This window comes from Fundulus heteroclitus, unplaced genomic scaffold, assembly GCF_011125445.2.
Source record: "Fundulus heteroclitus isolate FHET01 unplaced genomic scaffold, MU-UCD_Fhet_4.1 scaffold_130, whole genome shotgun sequence".
In the NCBI taxonomy this organism is placed as follows: domain Eukaryota; kingdom Metazoa; phylum Chordata; class Actinopteri; order Cyprinodontiformes; family Fundulidae; genus Fundulus; species Fundulus heteroclitus.
The window spans coordinates 42,844-61,435 of NW_023396542.1; the positions used below are offsets into that span (position 1 = coordinate 42,844).

At 38.1% G+C, this 18,592-nt stretch overlaps 1 protein-coding gene and 1 long non-coding RNA gene across 2 annotated transcripts; one reads left to right on the plus strand and one right to left on the minus strand.

The window, feature by feature from the left end:
• Nucleotides 1-2,511: 2,511 nt before the first annotated feature.
• LOC118558500 lies at nt 2,512-4,697 on the plus strand. Its single transcript, XR_004928350.1, has 2 exons — nt 2,512-3,099; nt 3,860-4,697. It is a non-coding gene; the product is annotated as an uncharacterized LOC118558500 (long non-coding RNA).
• Nucleotides 4,698-5,159: 462 nt separating this feature from the next.
• On the minus strand, nt 5,160-9,463 carry LOC110367624. Its single transcript, XM_036129026.1, has 3 exons — nt 9,369-9,463; nt 5,293-6,838; nt 5,160-5,182 (listed from the first exon to the last, which is right to left on the minus strand). Exons 1-3 carry the CDS (start codon nt 9,456-9,458, stop codon nt 5,160-5,162), a joined length of 1,659 nt encoding a protein of 552 aa, XP_035984919.1. The 5' UTR covers nt 9,459-9,463.
• Between the last annotated feature and the right edge of the window lie 9,129 nt (nt 9,464-18,592).

The window sequence follows — 18,592 nt, forward strand, 5'->3', positions numbered from 1 at the left end:
GATCTGGACATTGAGCATGGACAGAGCACCAAGTTAAACTACATAGAAGAAACAGGCATGATGACTAAATAAGGTATTAAAACAGAAGAATTAGCAGTGAACAAAGAACCAGTGACCGTATATACTGAGGCACGGATAACGACAAATGAACTAGAGATGCAAATCAGAGGAAATGTGGGGGACTACTTAACAGAGGAAGCTGACGTAAGACAGAAAGAACTCCAAACAAAATAAAAGCATGAACTAATATGGCAAGACATGAATAAACAGTAGACGTTAAAAACACAAATATCCAAAGATCATGATAATTTTCTTAAAATAAATGACCCAACCAGAGTTATCTTTGAAGAAGGTGCAATTTGGCCTTTAATCAAACAAGATGAGAGACGTCAAAATAATGAAATACATCAAAACAATAATACAAACTGCGGCACCACATCAAAAGACAGATGAGTTAAAATGGTAATATTTTAAAATATAAACAATAAACCTTAGACATGAAGGATATGAACTGATAAAATCATGTTTGACCAAAATAGCAAAGCTGCTTTCAGTACTGATATAATAATTAAACCTGTTCTAGGAGTTGACACCAAGGAGTTTGGCACTTTCAACTTGTTAAACCGTCAATTCACAAAAATTTAAGTCAAGCTTTGGGCTTCCAGATAGCTTGTGCCTTGAACCAATCACCATGCACTTAGTCTTAGAGATGTTGAGGACCAGTTTGTTACTCACCACCCAATCATATACAACGTTCAGTTCTCTGCTCAAAACCTGATTTAATTCATTGGATGAAGGTGCAGCATAATACAAAGTTGTATCATCTGCGTACAGGACAGTTCTGGCACGTTTTGTAGCCCAAGCCAGATCATTAGTAAAGATCGAGAAAAGTAAAGGGCCTAAGCAGCTGCCCTGTGGAACTCCACACTCCAAACTTCTTCCACTGGAGAGGCTGCCATTCAGATAAACCTTTTGTGATCTAAAAGACAGCTTTCAATCTACTTTAATGCAGAAAAATTAAAACCATAAAATGTAAGTTTCTCAGTTAATAAAGTATGGTCCAGAATATCAAAAGCAGCACTAACATCCAGGTACACAACACCTACCAAAATAGATTTATCTATCGCTTTAAGCCAGTCATCAGTCATATGAATCATTGCAGTAGAAGCTGAGTGGCCAGCTCTATATGCATGTTTAGAGTCTGTAAAAAGTTAGTTTGTCACAAAATAGTCTTGAACTTGTGCATGTACCAACCTCTCCATAATTTTACTTAAAACAGGTAAAATACTTATTGGTCTAGAGTTCCCCTCATTAAAAGCAGATTTAGTATCCTTAGGTAAAGGAATCACTTTAGCCTCCTTCCAGATCCTTGGACACAGGCCCATATCTATGCAACTATTAAAAATATGACAAATGAGAGCTGCCATGACACCAGCAGTCATTCTCAGCAGTTTTCTATCCAGGTTATCTAATCCAGCTATCTTACTGTCAGGAAGAGACTGAAGCAAACGTTCCACCTTACGGACGTCAACTTGTTGAAATAAAAATTCACATCTTTTATCTTTCATTATAATGTTCTTAATACACTCATATGATCTGATGTTGTGTGAAGTGTTCATAGTCTGCCTTAATTGATATACTTTCTCAACATAATAGTCATTAAAATGATTAGCAATATCACCTGGCTTTGTGAGAACAAATCCATTTGATTCAACAAAGGGTGTGCACACAGTTGTCTTCCGACCCATTATTTCATTTAAAATGTTCCATATTCCTCTTCTATCGTGCCTCGCCTCATATTTAATTTTGTGACTTGATTACGTAGAGAACTACGGAAGCGTATTGCTGCCACTGGACAAAATATTTTTTTTGTTGCTTATCTTGTATAAACATGATAATTATCTTGTAAAAACGTGATAATTATCTTGTATAAACCTGATAATTATCTTGTAAAAACGTGATAATTATCTTGTATAAACATGATAATTATCTTGTATAAACGTGATAATTATCTTGTAAAAACGTGATAATTATCTTGTATAAACATGATAATTATCTTGTAAAAACATGATAATTATCTTGTATAAACATGATAATTATCTTGTAAAAACGTGATAATTATCTTGTATAAACATGATAATTATCTTGTATAAACATGATAATTATCTTGTAAAAACGTGATAACTTATCCAGATGGTGGCGCTAGTATGCTTTTAGTCTGACTCATTTAAGACAAAGAAGAAGCATGTACATCATCTACTCGGTAGTACAATGGCAAGTTTACCAGAGTTGATTAAGTTCTACTTTATGCTCGGTCTAAGACACGGAGAGATACTGATGCTGCTGCACACAGTGGATGAGATCAGTATTAGTATGCGAACATTGAGAAGAATCCTCCAAAGAATGGGACTCTACAGAAGAAAAAATCAATCGGATCCTCTGGATGTGGCGGCCTTTCTCATTGAACAGCTGGAGAGTTATAGGAGCCAGCATGGATATCAGTTTCACCACCTTAAATGTGTTCAACATGGATATGTTGTGACTCAGAGTACAGTGAGACATCTGTTAAAATTTCTCGACCCCAGGGGTGTGGAACGAAGGCGGAGGAGGAGGCTGACGCGACGCGTGTATATTAATCCTGGACCTAATTTCTTGTGGCATGTTGACTCCTATGATAAACTGAAGCCGTTTGGTATCTGTATTAATGGGGCAATCGATGGCTTTTCCAGGCAAATTGTATGGCTCCATGCTTTTTCCACAAGCAGTGATCCTAAAATTATTGCTGGATATTTTATAAAAGAAGTTGAGACGAGGATGGGGACCCCTGCTCGAATCCGCGCTGATTTTGGAACTGAAAATGTCACGATGGCAGAAATGCAGAGGTTCCTACGATGGAGTGCTGATCGCTCCTCCATTAACTGCTTTATTTCTGGTTCCAGCAATCATAACCAACGGATTGAAAGCTGGTGGGCCTTTTTGAGGACACATCATGCTCAAGCGTGGATGGATCGTTTTCATAAACTGAAAGACGATGATTATTTCTCTGGGGACTTTTTGGACAAACAACTTGTTCTGTTTACCTGTCTGAAGATCATTGAGGTATGTCATATCAACTATCACAGTCTTTTTTTTTGTGTGTGTGTGTGTGCAATAGAGGGTCAGAAAGTCAAGCATGCTACGAAATGAAAAAAGCATTTCTATTTCTAAATGATAAAGCAAATACTTTTCTAATATTTGGCAGAAGCCCCACATTCACTCGGTGTAAATGATACATTATGATATATCAATTAGTAAGATTGCACCAATATAAAAATTAAGGTCTATATTGATATCGGATATTACTTTTGTTGCCATAAATCATTATTTGCTAATAATATATACATATTCCCCTAACCTTTAAAAACATTGAAAAACAAGCACACCACTGACATTGCTTCACTACCTCAGTTCCATTATCCTACCCTGCATCATTATCAGTGTCAAGCTACCAAACAAATGCCACCTGACCAACCCCCTCCCCTGGCCCTCTTGAAACTCAAATGGCAACAGCATTGAAATAAATATTGTTTGAAAACATTGGGCCAGTTTTCCTTACCAGGTTGATAGCGATGCATTAAAAAAAATGACTAATGTTGGCCGATACTGATGTGAAATTACTATCAATTACGTAGTATTTACTGAAGAATGAATGTTTACCTAGTTGTCAAAAATGTAGTTTTCTTTTTCCAGATTTGTCCTCCACATCCATTATAGAGGTATTGAAAGTCTTTCTTCTCTCTCAGAGAAAGTGTGCACCCCACAAACTGTTCCTAATTATTAAGTATTTTTATTAATTTAAACTTTTTTTTTCCTTTGACAGGAGGAGCTGCAACAAGTTTCACACTTGTGGAACACGCACACCATCCGTCACAGCAGAAATGGAGTGGCTCCAAGTGGACGTCCAATCCTTATGTACACCATTCCACATCTGTTTGATGGAAGAGAACACCTGGTGGAGGTCTCCCAGGAGGCAGTGGAGGCGTGTAAACAGGAATGTCAAACAAGAGGACCTTATCCTTGTGATCAAACAGTATTCAGCTTGTGTTGCCTTATAATGTCAGAGAACTTCTTACTCTCACCAACCACAGCAGATGAAGCCATAGAGCTATACATTTTTCTGAGAACATACATACTTAAGGCCTTGTAGGTGGTCCTAAGGGTCCTGTTGCATTGGGATGTGGCTTCTTCTTTCCAATGACATGTACTGATGCTCTGATTTGTTTTGTACATGAAAATTTGGATGTTTCACATATATCAAAACTGAATGAAAAGAATATATTTCTATTACAAATAATAATCACAAAGACCTTGAATTGCATTCATGCACTGAATAAAGAAATTGTCATAATTTTTAAGTGATTGTTGGAATTCTAAGAATAAATGCACCAGATTGTTGAGAGACAAATGTGTTTATTATTTTTCATCTGTCAACCAAGAAAAATTTCAGCTTGTAACTGCACATGTGTACATTTATAACAAACACATTCAACATATATGCTGAAATATCAACATTGAGTTAGAAGTGAACTTGTTTTTTTAATTTTTTATCCTTCAGACATCCCCTAAAGAAAATGATATCTATGTCTGGGAACAAGAACAAGGGTTTGTATTACAAAGCAAACCAAACAGAAAAAAAAAAAAAAAAAAAAAAAAAAAAACCCACATACTTTCATGCATGTGCATATTTCTGTGATGGAATCAACACAAACCTTAAACAATATACAAGAAAGGTACTCACTGCCTCATCATGCTTTGTTGAAAAAAATAAAATAATTCAGGCATACCCTCTTATGAAATGTACATTTTACTGTAAATGATCCATTTAGTTTCAAACCTCAACCTGTTTTCAGTAATTTGCCTTTATTATTGATACATTAGTATTCAAGCTGATCTAAACTATGTTGAACTCAAGAGAGTTTTCATTAAGCAGTATGCTGTCCATTTCAGTGCGCAGTTCTGGGTATGAACCATATGTCCATGGTAGTTCCAGAGCTGGTCCACAAGTATGTGCAATAGGTCGCCTTGCCAGACCTTCTACTGATGTGAACAGCACTTCAACTTTGTTAACACAGATAACATCTGACCCTGTAACAAATCTTAACATTCTTCTGAGTCCTGCATCATCCAGTCCCCTGATGTATTGCTGCAGAAAACGAAAGCTTTGATTTTCTGCTTGAGTTGTTGGAGATGCATCCAGTAACTTCAACACCTTTCTTGTTGTTGGCTTTTTATCTTGATACATCTGTAGAAGACCTTGTGGTGTGGAAAATGATTCCTTTAAAATGTGGCTAGCTGTTGTAGACATTTGTTCTGCTGCAGATCTTGGTTTTTGAATCAAATGCTTGTGTGCTGCACTTACAAGGATTGCTTTTAAATTATCTTCTGTTGGAAGTGTAGTTACATTTAAACGATCCAAAAGATCTATAAGTTCATCTCGGTCCTCAATCAGACTGTCTGGTCTTAAGGCGGTGGTCACAAGATCTCTGTCTGATTGACAGATGAACAGGAGAAGGCTTTCTAATAGCATTTCATCTGAGACTTCACTCTCACCAAAAATGAGAGCAACTGAAAAAGCAGGGGCAAAGCGACAAGGAAAGTATCCATGATCTGTAAATCCCTTAAGAAGGACCCGGCCAATGGATTTCCATTCTTCTTTCTGCCATTTATTAGGCAACGAAGGGACCCTCGATTCCTCCCCTTCTGCTATGCGATCCATAAACTCAGTCCAAAAAGCAGCATAGACGTCTCTTGAGACGCCGTCTGCATCAGCTCCTTTTTCATCTATAAAACTGAATTTCAGGGTTTGACTTAGGAGTGTTTGATCTTTAAACTGTGTTATCAACTCCTCAAGGAGATTGCTACGGTGAAGTTTCACAGTGATAGAAACCACTTCATACGATGCTGTACTGGTGCTTGCTTCATAAGCTGATACTGAAGTGAAGTGTGCTGTGCTTGTGGAAGGAAGTTCAATAGATATGACATCTGATTCTTCTCCTTCAAACTGCATGCTGGGTTGAAATATCAAAGTGTCATCAAGTTGACCAGATATGGGATCTCCATGGACTGGGCCAAAAGTCACCTCAGATGTGTCTGACAGTGCATCTGTATCGAGTTCAAAATCTGATGATTGAATGTCTATGGTTTCAGTTACTTGGTCATCTTTAAGAATGTCTGCCATTTCCAGATTACTTTCATCAGATTTCTCTTCCCCACATTCTTCAACATCTAAACTGATCTGACTTTTAGTGCACAGGTAAAATCTTAACATCCCTAATCTCAGTACAGAGTATAGTTCCCCCACAGTGATGTTTTCATCCAACACAGCTTCTTCCTGGAAGTCCAAAATGTCATGACTGAATGTCTCAAAATGTCCAAATCTACATTTCCCATTTGGGAAGAAAAGTTCTTTGGAATAATTAATAAGATCTGATTTCTTTGAACCTTTGGGCACATCAAGTGTCCTTGTTCCTCCTCCCCTGCGTTTCCTCACTTGTTTGCCTTCATGAATCCATCCCAATTCGATTTTTCTGGTCTTTTTTTCTGCCCATTTGTTAGATTTTCCATGTTGCGTTTTCCGCTTTGGATTAGATGTCTCGGCTTCATCCAAGTTTGTATCATCACTGCCATCAAGGCCCATCTTCCTCTTTAGTTTTTCAAGCAGTGAATGTTTTGTTGAAGCTTTTGAATTTGTACCTTTACTTTCCAAACTGAAGCGTCTTGCTGCTATGCGATCCCCATATGTTGGGATGTAACCAGATAGAGTGCCATCATCCATGCAGTCAATAACTGTTGCGTCAATCTGTGTAGAAGGAAAATCATATTAGCACTTACAGAGAAGTTTGTTAATTTTTGCCATATCCTGTGGCAACTTTAAAGAAAGAGTGTGCACAAAGTCACACACACACAATCTGTCTTTTACTTTCTCTCAAGACAGAATGCTGCATAGTTTTCATTTGTACCTTTGCATTAACCATAAACTTCTCACTTTCACTACATAAATAAATAGCATCCCTCTGACAGCCATATGTGCTTGATTTAATCAACGTAGCCAACAGGCCACCCCAGAGTCAGCTGTATTTAACCCCTCTGTTCCCTTCGGGTCATAATGGCCTAAAACCAAGTTCAAAAGCAGAAAAAAAGATTTTTATCCTACTTGAAATTTTATGACTTTTCCCCAATGGATCTCAGCATTGGAAAAAGTAAAAGGTTAACTTTTCTCATATTCTCATTTTTATCTGACCAGACATTATTGAGTGATGTATTACTTTTGTTAAAAAGTGAAAGGGAATTGTTAACACGTTATTGTTCAATTAGTGGGTTAAAAACAGAAAACACACAATTGTTCAAATAATACTGAATAAAATAAAGTAGTGTAACCTTGGGTACGGTTTGTTATATATGGATAACCTTATATTCTCTTTTGTCAGATCACAGATAAGTTTGTAAAAATTATCAGAGGCACTGTTGCAAGTTGGATACAGTTTTATTAAATTCTAAAGTTCCTATGGGCAATCAGATTATTTCATTACACCAAAAATAAAATAAAAAAAATACCACATTAAAAATAGGGGTCCATGCTGACCCTGGAATCCTTATAGCTGAGAATCAGTTAAAACCCAATTAAGTTAGACTGCTTGGGGAAGAATAATAAAGATAAAGACAAAATACAACTAAATGCACCCAAGTGGCCCCCAACAAAAGCACACTCGCACCACAAGCCCCGGTGAATACAACAAAGAAAATAAAAATAAAACTCCCCTTCCACTAGTCTCCTCAATCTGATCTGAATAAAACCGGCACAGGACCCAGGGACATCATAGGACCTCAGGTGAGATAAAACCAGCCCAGGGAGCTAAACAATAAAAACTCTCCCCTACATTTTGTTAAAACCAGGAATAAATAGCTAAAATAGGGTCTAAGCAGTGATTAAAACAGTAAATAAAAAACACAACTGAAACAGTAGCAGGCCAACCTGCACACAAAGGAAGTCGCATTAGACCAGCACCTTAAACATCCAGGTAATAAGAGACTGCTTTCTTTTACCTCTCCAAGATGGAACCGAGTCCACGGCAGTCTGTGCGTCTCTCTATTACCGCATTGCCTAAAATTATCAAAACAAAAGGGCTCCACCAAATCATCCCGCAGCAACCACACACTCAATAGTAACCATACCTTTGCAGGAATCCTTGCCTCAGATCCAATCTCCTCACCAATCTACACCCCTTTAAATGGAACAGCTGATTACCTGCCTCATTAACTACCAGCCGTGCGCTGTCGAAGCATCCTCCATATATGGGCAGAAGGAAGAGTGTGCAGCACCATGCTTCAGGGCCAAAGTGCCCCGGCTACAGTAGTTTTAAGTTGTTGACTGTATTATTCCAGTAACACATTGATCTATGGGTTTGTTAATCAGTGTAGATCTATAACCTCATCTGTGAACCAGGCTGAGTTTCAACAAGCCTTTACAGTCCGACATTTTCCCCTCAGGTCCAACACCTAAAGCACACAGGGGTTCGTGCTGCGTGTTTATGCTGATCCAGCTGCTGATGATTCCCTTGTTTCAGCTCCATGAACTTGTAGACTGTTACAGTTTATAGGTTTCTCACTGCGCTCTGGTGCGTAATTATGCAAGTTTGAAGTTCTTCTCCGAGCGCGTTTTGTTTGTGGTTGGAGCGGACGAAATGATGCCTTTCTGCTTCTCTTTTAGCTCATTAATAGTCTTAAATGGGTAATCCGACGGGAAAAATAGAACTTTTTAGGCATTGCAACCGCGGAATTGATGAGTATAGGCGCAAGCTCTGCGTCTGGCTCCTAAGTGACGGTAGAAAAAAAACACTTTTTGGTAACGTCTGGTATGAGCATAATTTAAACATAATGATACGTGTCTGAGGCAGTGAGGTTGGCGGATTTTACCCCCGTTGGTTCGCTGCGCGCGAGGGATAAACAGGGGGAAAATGAATAAATAAAGACTGTAAAATTACCCTTTAAAGTGAGCGCCTACATTACATGTAACGTAATTTTGCGCACCTGAATTAAAGCGCAAGGCAGAAGCGCACAGAAGCACCGCTGGGTCTGTGTCGTTAAAAACAAAAGTGAATGAAACACAGCTAGCAACTCTTCAATTGACTTTAACTGTGAGTTTAGGCTGAGCTCTGGATGGACAGAGCTGTGAACGAATCGTCCGGAGCCCAGATGGACTTTGTGATTTTTCTGTGAGAAATGCCATGTGTTGCGTGTGAGCGTGTGGTTAGTGAAATGTGCGTGAGTCCTGTTTATAACCAATGGCTAATAATATTTCTGAAATATGAGTGGCGGGAAAATACACTTACACGGTCTTCTTGCATGCGTGACAGACACTCTTCTGGTACGCCACGGTTTCGTAGGAATCGCAGCAAAGCGTTGTCCAACTTTTCAGCCATCCTTTCTCTACAATGTACTTGCAAGGCAAAACTTCTTCTTTTCTTCTTTTTAAATGAGTCTTGCGGTCAATACAGACTAAAAGCATACTAGCGCCACCATCTTGATAAGGTATCACGTTTTTACAGGATAATTTTCACGTTTTTACAAGATAATTATCACGTTTTTACAAGATAATTATCATGTTTATACAAGATAATTATCATGTTTTTACAAGATAATTATCATGTTTATACAAGATAATTATCATGTTTATACAAGATAATTATCACGTTTTTACAAGATAATTATCATGTTTATACAAGATAATTATCACGTTTTTACAAGATAGTTATCACGTTTATACAAGATAATTATCATGTTTATACAAGATAAGATCACGTTTATACAAGATAATTATCATGTTTATACAAGATAAGCAACAAAAAAAATATTTTGTCCAGTGGCAGCAATACTCTTCCGTAGAGAACAGTATTTTCGTCTGTCATCAATAGATCCAGAATGCAAAAAGACTTTTTTAGCTGAATCTCTCTCTACCATTAGCGTCCTAAGACTAAGGTCAAGCCAAGGGGCAGACCTATTTTTGACAACAAACTTTTTTAAGGGAGCATATTTGTTTACAGCATCCATAAACATTGACATAAATAAATCCAGTGCCGCTTCAGGGTTATGCTCACTAAAGACCAAATCCCAATTTGCATGTGTCTTGATCTTATATGTCTCTGATCCAACAGATGAGATTAAATTTCAGATAGATGTTCTGGAGTCATGGAGGCCTCGCCAGCAGGTGTATGAAGCTTGGAACTCCACACTACTCCAAACATTTTGAATGGAGAAAGCTTCCTGGATGGGAAGCGAAAAGTCTTCAACTTTAGAACAGAAGTCCAGTTTTTTTATTTTTCAACCCTTTTTGGTAATTGATCATAACCTGGATGAATGAAAATCTTCACCAACTAAGGAATTAGCACAATCATTTTTTCCCTCTACAGGGTAAAGACCAACCAGCAGACAGTGCTATTGTCACATTTAGCAAGATTTAGAAGGTCCCCAAGGACGTTTTAAACTCTAACACTTGCACTGCACTTTCTAGAGAACTCCAAAAAAGTTAAAAAACAAAAACAACTGGACTTTTTTCCCGAAGTTTGAAGATGTTTCGCTTCCTATCCAGAAAGCTTTCTCAATTCAAAATGTCTGAAAACCCATCCATCATCCATCCATCCATCTTCTTCCGCTTTATCTGGTGTCGGGTCACGGGGGTAGCAGCTTCAGTAGGGAGGTCCAGACGTCCCTTTCCCCTTTCTAGAGAACACCCCCCCCCCCTTTCAGAAAAGGCTATACATCTGCCCCATCCTGTCATGCCTTCACACACACCCTGCCCCCCAGGGGACACGCCTCAGTATTTGAGAAGAATCACTGAGGTAGTTCAAACTTATTTAATGACAGTAAAATTGTCAGATAACTGAGAAGGACATTGCTTTAAATGATTCATTCCACTTGTAAAAACTTTGGCATAAAAATGCATTAAAACAATAAGGGCAGATAATTTAATTTTTTTTTTCAATTTCACTTAAAACTCTGGTCTTTTTTCTCTTTCCACACATTCACTATGGAGCAGAAGTTTGCTGTTGAGCCCAATACCGCAAATAAAAAAAAACTATAACTCTGCTTTTAAGAACTCATCCTGTTGAACCACTTGGCTACATGTTAAGACACGCCTAAAACCTGTAAACCACAAAGACACGCCCTGCCTTTTTGCTGCCCTGGGTATTTGTGGGATGTCATGGAAATCCCCATAAGGGGGAGCACATTTTGTCTTTTTTTCCCTCAGCTTTATTTTTCCCAACACCGTGTATGTGTAAAAGTGTGTTATGTGTGTTGAGAGCAGCGACTTACCACAGGAGAGAAAACAGTAACACTAAAAAAAAAAATTAATGCTCCACACCTGTGGTGTCTGCATTTGGGGCCAGTGGGGCCTGGCCTCACTAGATGGCGCTGTGGAGCTCTATGTTCGCAATACTCAGTGGGACATGATTATTCTTTATAAAACAATATTGTAAAAAAGACAGATTCCCTTGGCAATAAAATTATGTAAGAAACATTTGTGTCTATATATCTAAGTCTGCCAGAAGACTGACAAGCTCAGTAGCTAAATCCTCTTTAGACGTTTTGATATTGGGGCCCACCGTTTGTTTAAATAATGAACATCTGAAATCGCAGTGAGCATGCCCAACACACTCTCAATGGGGCACAAATCCTCCGGCCCAAAGCCGGATTGTCTAATCAAAACACTGGAATTGCACACGTTATATTTACGCTCTGCCGGATAGAGTGCGACCATCTAGGCAAGGGAAATTTATTTGTACAGCACTTTTCAGTACAAGTCAATGCAAAGTTCTTTACATGATTAAAACATTGGAAAATAAAAACTGAATAAAAGCAAGTAAAAAACAGGCGGAATAAAATCTGGAAAATTGTAAACAAAATAGGAAAATGTAAACTGAAAGCAAATATTAATCTAGCGTTGGTTGTCCTTGCTGGCTTATTGAAGGAATGATGTGAATCTTTTCTGTTCAATTAATGAACAATATGAACGAGCCTTTATTTATAATTCTATGTATAAAAAATATTACATTTAGCTTATATAAAATTGATTTTCTAGTATGTTGGTTTATGCTAATTTTTCTGTTTAAAATTAAATAAAAAATAAGTTTGCATGCATCGCAAAAAAAGTTAATGGGTGTTGAGTTTTTGTGCCCCACTTAACTTACCACCGCTCTGCACAGATTTACCTAACCTAATACCTTATTCAAAATATGAAAATTAAATAAATCTAAGTAAAGGACAACAATATTTTATGTCTTACTGAGATATATCGACTCAAGTTTTTATCAGAATGTAGAGTATTTCTTTAGATATCAGCCTGACCAATCTATTAAAACTTGAAGAAGTCCTTATTGAACTTCAGTAGAAGCTAGTTTTTGAAGTTGTGTAAAGCAATTCTTCCCCTTCTTCTGATGAAGATCAATCCATCTACACTGAAAAACATTTCCCTGGCTGCAGAGGCTGGTAGGACAATGTTTAACTTGATTGAGAGACGGGATACAGCTGGTTAAGATGTACCTCCAGCTATACATGCCAGGTATATATGCATCAAGTTGTTTGGTTGTTTCCTGGCTGTGTAAATGCTTCATGTTGGAGGAAGAAAATCCTCTTCATTACAAGCACTTGAGGAGTCAGTTTACCACAAAAGAGGCTTAGAGACCTAAATCAAACAGATGGTTTTCATCATCAGGCAATACATGCATACCATTTTGTAAATATAATTTTATTGTCTGCCAGTTGGTTAATAAAACCGTTAATAGACTTGCTCTAATTTAGTGTTCAAATCAGCTTTTAAAGACTGAACCAGCAGGGCTCGGAAGGGCACAGGATTTTGCAATGCATTGTGGGATGTGGTCGCCATTTTCCAGGGCAACGGAATGCTTCAAATGATTGTACTACGAGAGACAGAGACACAAAGTGCTTGAAAAATGGACCATACTAAAGAGATAAACAATAGAGTGTACTGATACAAGATAGACATGTTCTGAAGGTTCATTATCTTGAAAAAATCTCTAGGATCCATGGGATTGCTCCATAAGAGCCTGAGAAATGCACAAAAGATTTACATGACCTGCCGCTTAGAAGCTGAGCTTGCTTTCTAGCTCATAAAAAAGCATATTGATGAAATAGAAATCATGTTGATCGATATCGACAATTATCAAAACTTTCAAGGCATATATTTTAGGCACAGCCCTGGCCATTTTATGCTTTTATTTAATTAACTATTTTTTAGATAAAGAACACAGAAAGACTGAATTCCAACTAAACCAATATTTATTTTTACCAATACCAAGTAAAAAAATAAAATAAATAAAAAACGTGCTCTCTGACCTCTCTGGAGGGGTGGACCTTGGTTACAGACCGTTGTTGGGTCTGTGTTTGTGACAACACAAGAAAACAGTATTTTTCAGCAACACTGGCTGAAATACAACCAGTAAAAAAGAAAAACCTCCCACATCAGGGGCTACTTTTTTGTAAAAACCCAAAATAAGTTTTACATGATGTGTGCAGTTATAATAATTAAAGAAATGAAAAAACAAACAAGTATTGACCCTCAAATACCCAGCCCCCAAACCAGACATAAAGGGTAGGTTTTAAGTTAAAACCTGAGAAGAAACCCATAATTAGCATAATCTAAAATGCTGTGGATATCTTTGTTTATTTATGTTTAACCATTACAGAGGTAATGCTAACTTTGGGAAAATGATATGACGAGCAGTACAGTGTCTGCCTCCACAAGTATGAACTCCCAAGACATAATTACACCAAATATATTTATTGACAGTTTAGTCCATGCCATCCAATAAAACACAACCAATGAGAGCCAACATAAGAATAGGTTACTTTGTCTGCAAATCATTATTGGAACTGAAAGCAGATAGCAGAGATATATAAACCTTTACAGACGTACAGTAAATGGACATGGGTTGGACCAAAACTCTGTGACAACATTTCACCTCTATGTTCCATTGTTTTTTGATTCATTTTATGTGACTAAGCCGTCATAGTATAAATCCAGCAGCAGATGTCACTAGAGAGCATTGAATGAAGCATTGACTAATGAAGCTTAGGGTGAAGCACTGTGCTGGAAGGATTCATTGCTTCATGAAGGTCCATTTGGCCATCACTAGTTTGCAGGTCAAGATCAGTCGTGGCAGTCAGTCTGACTGGGAACAGCTGGCTAGTCTCTCTAGGACTTTTAAAATCTCACTGAAGGCTATGACTGGGGCTGACTCTTACACCTGGAGACAGAGGGAGGCTTTACATCCCTGGTTCCACCAGCACACTCAACAACCCAAAGATGTTTCTTTAATAGATATAGATTATTTTCTTTAAGTGTATGTCTCAGTGGGCTTTTGTCACTGCCAATAAGCCGGGTCGTGACAAAGATGTAACCAGGGAAGTGGACTCAGATGATGATGACAGTGACAATGCAGATTGTAGACCTTGCATTTGTGTTAGGTAAGTTCAATATCCTCTGGCTCCACTTACACTCAAGTTATTGTTCTTTTTACTTATATCGGGACTGACAGTGCTCTGAAGAATCAAATTTGTTTGGAATCACTTCAAGAAAGATCAAACTATGGCAGACATGCCAACACAAGCAGCAAAAATAACAGTTGAAAGTGCCATAAATGGCCATCCTACATCCATTGCACATCATAATTCCTGAAACGGCTTGCTGAGTATCTCTTTCTACCTATCAGCATGTGTTCTGCCAAGGACCCAAACAGGAAGTTAGAGTGAATCAATATCAGGTCTAGGGGCACAGCTGCTGTCATTGAATAGGCGAGCCTTTATTTAGCGTAAAAAATTACATATTTTGGAGCTGTTTTGTTAACCCTGCAACACCAACTGTTTTTTCTTGATCAACTTTTACAAACACAAATGGAAAAGCTTAAAACATAAGTGCTGTAGGGCAGAGGATTTTAATGACATGTTAGGATGTCTTTCTCTGCTTACGTTTTTCCAGATGTGTCCTCGTCATCACATTGTTTGGAAGTGGGCTTCCCAGCCAATGCTGGAATATGAGATGCTAGTTGGAGACTTCATACTTTGCAGTAATATCCAACATATCAACAACTACACTAAGATCTCACTACTGTTCAGGTTTATGAAGAAGTAGATGGTAGAGAGGTTGACATTCTTCAGGATCCAGGACCCCTACTGTGTCAACACTATAAAGGAGTTCTTGGATTAAACGAGAGCCACAGTCATCACCCAGCTCAAGACAAAAGGGTTTGTTGCAGCCCTGGATGAATTAAACACACTCACATATTGATGCATATTGATACTAAAACTGGAGCTTTTGGGGGTGAATAGATCGGAATTAGGTCGTTCACACTGCTGTGAAAAAAATCTGATGTCGGTCTCATTGCCCTGCAGTGTGAACGTAGCCTAAAAGTATTTATTCCCAAGAGATGGTATTGGCATGGCAGATATTGATACTAAGACCAAAAACTAAAAACTTAGAAAAGCTGAATATAAACATAAAAGGGTGGGATAAAGTATATAATATTTTACCAGAGGATTGTATTTGTAAGATATGAAGTGCTGGACATACATATTGAGTGGTTTTTCCATGTAGTTTGATCATCATAAAATGACCAATTTGGGACAATGTTGTTATAATTTTTTTCTATTTTTCTTCTTATTTATTTTCAAATAAGATTGTTGCATGTGTGCACAGTGTTTACCCATACTTCCGTGGACAGTGAATCCAAACAAACAATCTGCAGGATCTGTCACGATCCCTAGGCATTTGTGATTATTTATGTATGAGTTTTATCCTTGGGATCTTGCATTTGTTCTGTTTATTGTGTTCGCATTCATTCATTGTTCTGTTACCTTGATGATCCCACACCTGTGTCCTGTTTAGTTTCAATTATCCTCTGTGTATTTAAGTTCTGGGTTTCTGTTTAGTCTTCGCTGGATCGTCAGTTGATTACCATTCAGTTCCCAGTCAGTTTATACTCAGTGAGTTAGTCTCTCTAGTTTGTTTTCTGTCTCAGTTTGTAACCTACCTTATGTTCCCTTTGGATTAAAGTCACTTACCTACCTTCTGATGTCTCCACGCCACCATCACTGCACACCTGGTCCTCAACAAGAACCTCATACCACAACAGGGTGAACATGGACAAGTGTGAGACCATGCAGACTTTTATCATCAAGGAGAGGGAGGGCTTCGTGCTTATTGACCGTATTATTTAAAACGCGTTTACAGGAGCACATGCATGGTCCCTTGGTGGAGGACAGAGAGGATGAGTAGATCCAGAAGGGTTTTGTGGCACACATCAGAAATTAAAGGACAGAGGTGCAGAGGTGTGAACGGTCGCTTCTGCAAAGTCCATTCATTTCTGATAAGCGACACTTCAAAGTGCATTATCCCGCTTATACCAAGGTCACTTACAAAAGAAAGAAATATTAAACCAATTATTAATACTCTAATGATTTTATTCACAGTTAAAAGTGTAAGTTTTTCACATGAAGCGGCTGAGTAAACTATTTAATGTCTCTAGTTGTGACGTGTTGACAAGGTAACCAGCTCTGGCCACCGAACCTAGAAAGTATAATTTCAACTGTCTCGCCCTTTGAGTCAGAGCAATAATTCAGAACAATCAGGCTACTTGACCGGAACTTCTTTTATAGGTGTCCTATAACATTTTTTAACACCCAGCAGCCAATAAGAATCGAGTATTCACCCAGACCATGGTATAATTATAGTTATTTGTGATGTTGAGGTCCGAAAAATATGAATTAATTATAATTAAAAATGTTGTTTTAGATAGGCTAACTATTAATCTGCAAGTCTTTGAGCTTGCAGGTTCTCCGATCACAGAATGTCCTCATGTAGAAGTTGCTCTCCAGTCGCAATTTGGCTCACTCCCCGTCCTCTACCTCAAGTTCCTCGGCTTCTACACAGTACACCCCCTCGTGCATAGCCTCCTCTTGCTGGAGCATGACCTCGGGCCGCCTGTCCCCTTTAATGTGAAGACGTGCTCAGCTCTGGACTGTAAGTGAGATCAAAGCCTCTTTAATTTTGACCAGTGGATATTTTGAAGACAGTTTTAAGGTGAATGGGAAAAAAACAATAATAATAGGAGCTGTTTGAACCTGATAAAAATGCAAAAATTCTCAAGGCTTCTTGAGTGCAAACACTTCAGGTTAATGAACCATCTTGCTGCACAGTCAGTTAAAACTGGACTGACTGGATGGACGCACAGGTCTAAGTTTCAAGCCAGCATGGCTCAGTTAGTTGTTCTCTGCCCTCCCTCCAACTCCAATCACCAGAGCTCATCTCTACACCCTCATCCCTGTATGCAAATCAGGATCAGGAAAACACATTTAAAATAGACAAACACATGACTGTTCCTTGTGAATGAGATTTCACTGACATTATCTGACATTATAAACTTCTAACCCTGTACAACACCCTCTCACAGCAGGGAGTTATGTAAATAAATGAAGGCAGCCAAACTTATATTTGCATTAAACTTTAAACCAACTGATCAAACATGTAGACATGGGTCTACAAAAAGTGCTTATAAAAAAATTCAAATTTGAGCTGTTGCGAGACAGGAAACCAAAGTATTTGATTGTGGTGAAGTTTGGGAAATTTCAATTAGTTAATTTTTGTCTTTCTTTATCCAGAGTTCCTGTTCAGTGAACTGGAGTTTTTATATGAAAGGTGTGTGGAAACCCTGAACTCAGGTACCTAACTAAAAAGTAAAATGTTTCTGTAAAACACATTTTCACAGACAGGATGTCACAAAGTGCTTCACAACAGTCTTTATATTTGAAAAGGAAAACAGTAACAGATGAAATTGTGTCTTTACAGTTGTATTTTAAGAAAGTCACAAAGCCATTCAGATCATTATTCAGAATCTTGGTGTTATTTTTGACCAAGACGTGTAATTTAAATCCCATATTAAACAGGTTTCCAGAGTTTCCTTTTTTCACCTCCGGAATATCGCCAAAATTAGAAACATTCTGTCCAGGAGTGATGCTGAAAAACTGGTCCATGCATTTGTTACTTCAAGGCTGGACTATTGTAATTCTTTACTATCAGGAAGTCCACAAAATGCAGTTCAAAGCCTTCAGCTGATCCAAAATGCTGCAGCAAGAGTTCTGATGAAAATCAACAAGAGGGATCATATTTCTCCAATTTTAGCTTCCCTTCATTGGCTTCCTGTTAAATCAAGAATAGAATTTAAAATTCTCCTTCTAACGTAAAAGCCCTTCATAATCAAACTCCATCATATATCAGAGCTCTGATTACCCCGTATGTTCCTAACAGAGCACTTCGCTCTCAGACTGCAGGTCTGCTGGTGGTTCCTAGAGTCTCTAAAAGTAGAATGGGAGGCAGATCCTTTAGCTATCAGGCTCCTCTCCTGTGGAACCAACTCCCAGTTTTGGTCCGTGAGGCAGACACAATGTCTACTTTTAAGACTAATCTTAAAACTTTCCTTTTTGACAAAGCTTATAGTTAGAGTGGCTCATGTTACCCTGAGCTACCTCTGTAGTTATGCTGCTA